The sequence below is a fragment of the Loa loa genome (assembly GCF_000183805.2).
Source record: "Loa loa unplaced genomic scaffold supercont3.400, whole genome shotgun sequence".
Lineage (NCBI taxonomy): Eukaryota > Metazoa > Nematoda > Chromadorea > Rhabditida > Onchocercidae > Loa > Loa loa.
Window position 1 is genome coordinate 31,329 of NW_018108580.1, and position 6,221 is coordinate 37,549.

Here is a 6,221-nt window from a genome sequence, read left to right on the forward strand (position 1 = left end):
TATCTTTTGCAATTGAATTATTGACCTCTTCATAATGTCACCAGGTAGTATCTAAGTTTTAAATTAAACAAATCCTTGGTTGTCTCACATTTCCTTATACTGATAGGCCGATGTAATAGTAACAGCGGACACATCACACATCAGTTTCTTTCAATAATATAGGTACGATAGCAGTGACATCATTCGTTGATGGTACCAACAAACGGTGTATACAGTTTCTACGCCGATGAAACATACGATAATACTTTCCACCCGGTTTATCATAACTTTTGTTCTGCATGATATATCCATCTTTCTCCGTAATATCACCAGGTAGTATCTGAACTTTAACTTTTGAAGAACTGAGATTAAATGACGACAAAGAATGAAATTTCAGGTCAACAAAAGCTTGAAGAAAGTTTTAAAACTTTCTGCCTGAACCACACAAAAGTTCAAAAATTACTTTAATATTACTGCTTTTTACTAAGCGTTGCACTGTTGGACTTAATGGTTCATAGAGTATATTCTTCTGTTGATAGTGCAAATCAGTTAATATGTAATCGACACCGAGTTCACGAGCCTGATTTTGATTCAGTACTGCCCCACGAACCTGGACCAGTTTACCACCAGCTGTTTTTATAACTTCAATACCAGTATGCTTCAGTAAATGTTCACCAGCTTGCAAACCTCTAGAATGAAAATAATGCACAGGTTTTAAAAGCTTATTTCTTCACATAGAAGTATGCATCCTCCAAAATATTCTGTGGAAAAATTTACAAAGCATTCAAAGAAATTTAGAATTATAAATGACTAAATAATATGACGCACGTCATAACAGCTCCTTTTGCACCTTCCATTTTTGTGCCTAAGTAATGGATTTTCCGAATGTATTCTGTACCAGCAAGATCAATGCACATTGTAGCTCTGAAAATAACACTGCCACGGAAAATGCTATGAAACTTTTTCGCATAAAAGAATCAATTATTCTGAAAATAAAATATCTAACTGAGAAATCATAGCTATCTATTCGTTTTAAAGCTCGAAAGAAGCGTGAAACTCACAAAGCCAAGCCGAAGATAATATAAGCCATCGTGAAAAACATATACATTTGCTCAGTAGGCACAATATCTCCGAAACCTGTTCAAAATATATAACTGAATATATGATAAAATATATGACTTACTCTAAACTAATGGCTCTCAACCGGTGGTCCGGGGACCACAGGTTGTCCAAGAGTACTAAAATATGGTCCACGAGGGCAGCTGCTCAATGAGTAGAAGAGAGGCAGGGGCTGTTCTTATCAGTGTTTGATAAATTGACACGTTGAAAGTCTCGATTAAACTTTATTTTCAAGTTAACGGAATTTATTATTTTTGAACCTTGTGTTCCCTCCTACAAAAAAAGAGCCAAAGTAGTTCATGGTCAAGAAAAGGTTGGGAACCATTACTCTAAACGAATGAATGATAATGTGCACACTTATTTTCTACCTCCATTTCATCAGAAAAAAAACTTACCAACAGTGGCCATTGTAATAAAGCAAAAATAGAAGGCATCGAAATATTGCCACCCCTCCCATGCTCGAAACAATAAGCCCCCTATTGCCGTATAAGCAACTAATACAAATAGTACCATTATAACCGGAATACGTAATTCATCCTAAAGACGTAAACAACAGTGAAAAGAAGTATACATATGGTAAACAAATTATTTTAAAGTTTATTACATGCGTATTGGAACTATACTCCAGTCCTAGCAAATAATCTTGCTCAAATTAGCAGATATAACTTATTGATTTACAGCGGAGGTATATCCCCGTCATCCACTTCTTTCTCACAGAAGAGTGTTGAATGTCTGAAGCAAGGTTCGAGACCAAATAAACCAACGTTCAGATGAAGTAAAACGTACAGAGCACCAGACATAGCCAATATCGGTAAAGAATTGTGAACTAGAACGATAAGGAAAATGAACCTCAATTTTTTTTCAACAGTAGTGGTCCTTTTAACGTGCTTCCCTTTGGAAGCGAATGAACAAAATTGAAGAAGCTTACATATTAGCCTTTTCAACACTTATTTTATGAGAAAAAAAGACCTCACAACTCGATTCTGAATCACTGTCGATACTATTCAGATTCATACTTCCAGCTTTCGTTGATACAGAACTACTTTGTGCGGAGGAGCTCCGATCCCGATAATGATGTGATATACGTCGTGATTGTCTACAAACCTGTAATTCAATTTTTTTAAAGTTAAGAGGCTAAATTTTTTTTTAATTAAGAGACTAAATTTTACAAAGCAATTGTCAGTTAACTTAATGGGGTTATTTATAACAAAAATATTCCTAACCTTGCGTTTGAAAGTCCGATAGGTTCGGTAGAGAAAGCTCAAAAAATCGGACAAAAATTTGCCTATATCTGCTATTGTGACCAAAAGTAGCGGTATACCAAACAAAGCGAAACATATGCATGCAATACGGCCAAATTGCGTTGCTGGCACCAAATTGCCATATCCTTGAAATGTAAACAGTCGCTTCTGATAAAGATTTCCAAAAATTGGATGAACACGATCATTATCAATAGTATCCAACAGTTTTCGGAACCAATACAAGAAAATTACAGTAATGTAGGGAATTATTTTTCTCCTTATCCAACAGATGCTATTTTAATACTTCAAATAAGCACATGAAAACGTTACCAATAGTGGTAATAACAGTTGTGGCGAAAAAAATGCTGTTAGCAAAGGTCCACAGCATGGCATCACCGTTTGTTTTATTCAGTAAATGATTTTCATTGACAAACTGGTTCCGATATGCTTCGAACATTGCAAGTACCAGTGATTCAAAGTACTGCTCTCCAACCAAGTCCAGTGATTCGCGCGTAAAGAAGCTATTACCGCCGACAGTTAAATTCCAAACCATATCATGGAAATCCTTTCGTAAGCCAAAAATTGCCCGCAATTCGCGATCACGAGTCTGTAGTTTAGAAGGGGAAGCATTTTTTTAAATGCTTCTCATATATCTTCAAAAATAAGGAGAGATAAAAAAAGAGAAGGAATAGTGGCGAAAGTAAGTTTTCACACCGTTATTTGCTGGCGATTAATAAGTGGTAATAAAAAACATAAGAGAAATGGTTAAATTGTCTGCAACTTTTTCTAATGCTGTCTATTTAGCTCTTGATCAAAGGATCTTACATAATTATTTGCCCTGTTTATGAAATTATGTGGTTTATAATCTAATTATGATATTTCTTGTTACTTCTATGATTGAAATAAAAATGAATCAAGCAGTATCCTCAATTAAAGATCGTTTAAACTAAAAAACTAAGCTATTATGGTGGACTAATAATTTTTAAAATTATTAGAATTATAAGGAAAGCTTACGTCGATATACATGAATAACAAATGAAGTATTTTAATAAGTGAGAATAGCGAAAGGGGTAAAAAATCGATTCTGCGGCATACTACATTTTTATTGCAAAAGAATAACACTTGAGAGCATAAGTATAAGGAATATTATTTATTTCCAGCATTGCTCATAAACTACAGCTTACTTCGACTTCATTTGGCGCTTCCAGATAACGAAACACTATAGCGCCAAGCAAAAGGTACACAATAAGTAACAGAACGAGTCCAACATGAGGTAGTATCATTCGAGCATACTGCAATCAAAAACTGTAAGGAAGTTTCATATTAAACTTCAAAAAAATTGTAGCAATGTATTTCTTATGGTGGCGGGAATTTTAAATCAATTAAATTGAACAAATACTGTGTAATCTTTAGTAATTCAGTCTAGGATTTACCAACTGAAAAGTAAACTTCCGATGAACAAATGTAATTAAAAACAATTTTAAATATACCATAATCGTTTTAGCTTGCGCACGGGACTGTTCGGTGACTGACTCATCATCTGACAAAGGTGGACCAGCCGCCGTAAGATCCATTTCCATCGGTATTTCGTCACCATTTGAACTGTTTTCTGACTCTGATCTCTGAAGCACTTCTTGGATTACAATAAATTACCATATTACAGACTACAAAAATAAAAAAGACCGAAAGTTTCACAAATTTCTTTCTTAGTGTTTTTCCAAACAAATGGGTGTCAACTATTGGTGTTATACAACGTAATGAGCCAAAAACGATGAAATCGGTTTAAAATATTTTGAAACTTCAATATAAATTTGGAATAAAGAAATTTGAAACATTTCTGTTCATGTTTACTCTTAATTGCACCCAATCTTCAAAAAAGGTCTGTTTTGAGCAATGATACGATATACTATATCAACAGACCGAAAAATACTTGATACACGTTGTCAGTTTGCGAAGAACTAGCAGTTTCGTTTACGGTATCTTCGGTACGGTACCTATACCGAATTTCGGTGATTTTACTAGCAACAGACAAGCCAAATTTGGTTAGTATATATCTCTGCGATATACGACTTTATCTCTAGAAAGGCATCGGAAATATTCCTCAAAAAACTGTGCTTTGAAAAATGAAATTTATAAGCTTTACTTCTTTCCGATTCCTCAATCCTATGATGAAGCTGGCTGTGAAACACGGTTCAGAAATCCTTGCCATAAAACTTTTTAGGGAAACACATAACATGTGAAATTGTAACAGGAACCCCTCTTGTAAATAAAACATTACTCGAAGGTCTGTAAAACAATGACGTCAATGGAGTGCTTGATCAGTATTGATTATTTATTTCATCCAATAAATGCGTTATAACTGACGTATTTTTAGAGCAGTAATTGCAATGACAGAATTTATAATGCGTAGTAACTCAATGATGCATATTTTGACATGTTTGAAGTTGGTGAAGGAAAAGTATATTCAGAGACTGTAGCAAAATGCTGGAAGAAGTGAGCAAGAACAAATCGAGGAAAAAAATTCACATTGACACATGTGTGGGATTTGCTGAAGTGACATTCAAAAATTTAAAGACAAGAAAATGTGAAAAGGTTACTGCGACAGCAATAAAGGAATACGCTGAAGAGTAACTTACAAGATCGAATTCGTCGTTCTGCACAAAGACAGTATCACGCCTCATTACAGTGGATGTTTAATTATTATATACGAAAGGGTGGATGAGTGACGTGATTGAGGAAGAACACATTATTGCACTACTCTCTTCTTATCAGCAGCTGTCCAAAAGTCCAGCCAAAGCAAAACAATGCTGCAGCTGAATTTGCTAGAGTTTTGCTCTATCACTTCTTTCTTGCTACATATCTGTTGCATCTGTTTCCTCCTCAGGTCATTTTGATTTGTAATAATTCTCTGCTACATCATTTTAAATTTGAGATATAGAGTTTAGTTGTCAAAAAATTCCAGCTGTTCATCATTTTTGGAATTTTCTATATTGTCTTCCTAGGTCAGGTATAATTGATCAATTACATGAAAATTTCACAGCAAACACCAAGTCTATCATCAAACCTTTAAAGAAATTTCAAATGATCTCGTTTTCTCTGTTTTTCAATGTCTGATTTTCCATAAGTAAACGTATATCCCTATTTTCTAGCTAGCTATCAGTACCAATAAAGTATAATTATACAGCAAATATAAAATCTGTTTCGTGCACTCAAACATTACACTCCCAGTGCACTAAATGAAATTTAATCTTGAACTATGAAAATGTACAATCAAATTTAAAACAAAACTAAAATCTCTTTCACGTGCAAGTACTGCAGCTTTGCAGGTCCTCAAAGTCCGGTAACAGCGGACTGTGTTGAATGTTATCTGCATTTCAATCTCTTCGCTCGTATTTATTCGTTTGAATTGAAGGAACAATTATTAATTTTGCATATGTTAATCACTATTTTACAAATAACGTATTTTTACAACGACAGAGCATGTAAGTCCATTTAACAACTAATGCGATTTCCAAATAGTGAATTTCAGGATCATATCATTAAGGATCGATGTGTTCCCAGCGTGAAGTTCACGGTGTGAAAATGGCTGATGGGAATGTTGACACTGTCTCTAATGAAAACATATTTTCCAATAAACTGCCAAAATTTACTAAGTAAAAGGGAATAAAAGGAATTAGAGACGCCACTGTTATTTTGAAATCCAAAAATTTGCGATGGAGACAGAGTGACTTTATATTACCAGTCATTCTTACATAAGGAAATTGCTTTCGTGTTGCAAAGTGGTAACACAACATTAAAAGTAATTGTATTAATTAGTTTCCTAAAAGCAAAACTCAACTGATAGCACAGTTCGTCGACACCTGGAAGTCGTCTGTCCTCTCC

General features: G+C 34.5%; 1 protein-coding gene across 1 annotated transcript; it reads right to left on the bottom strand.

Moving 5' to 3' along the window:
• Positions 1–25: 25 nt before the first annotated feature.
• Positions 26–5,104, bottom strand: LOAG_02600 (TWK-28 protein). The gene is made up of 12 exons (XM_003138137.2): positions 4,976–5,104; positions 4,270–4,395; positions 3,830–3,961; positions 3,524–3,631; positions 2,670–2,946; positions 2,322–2,485; positions 2,068–2,202; positions 1,494–1,635; positions 1,041–1,116; positions 808–903; positions 443–668; positions 26–319 (listed from the first exon to the last, which is right to left on the bottom strand). Exons 1-12 carry the CDS (start codon positions 5,018–5,020, stop codon positions 134–136), a joined length of 1,713 nt encoding a protein of 570 aa, XP_003138185.1. The 5' UTR covers positions 5,021–5,104; the 3' UTR covers positions 26–133.
• Between the last annotated feature and the right edge of the window lie 1,117 nt (positions 5,105–6,221).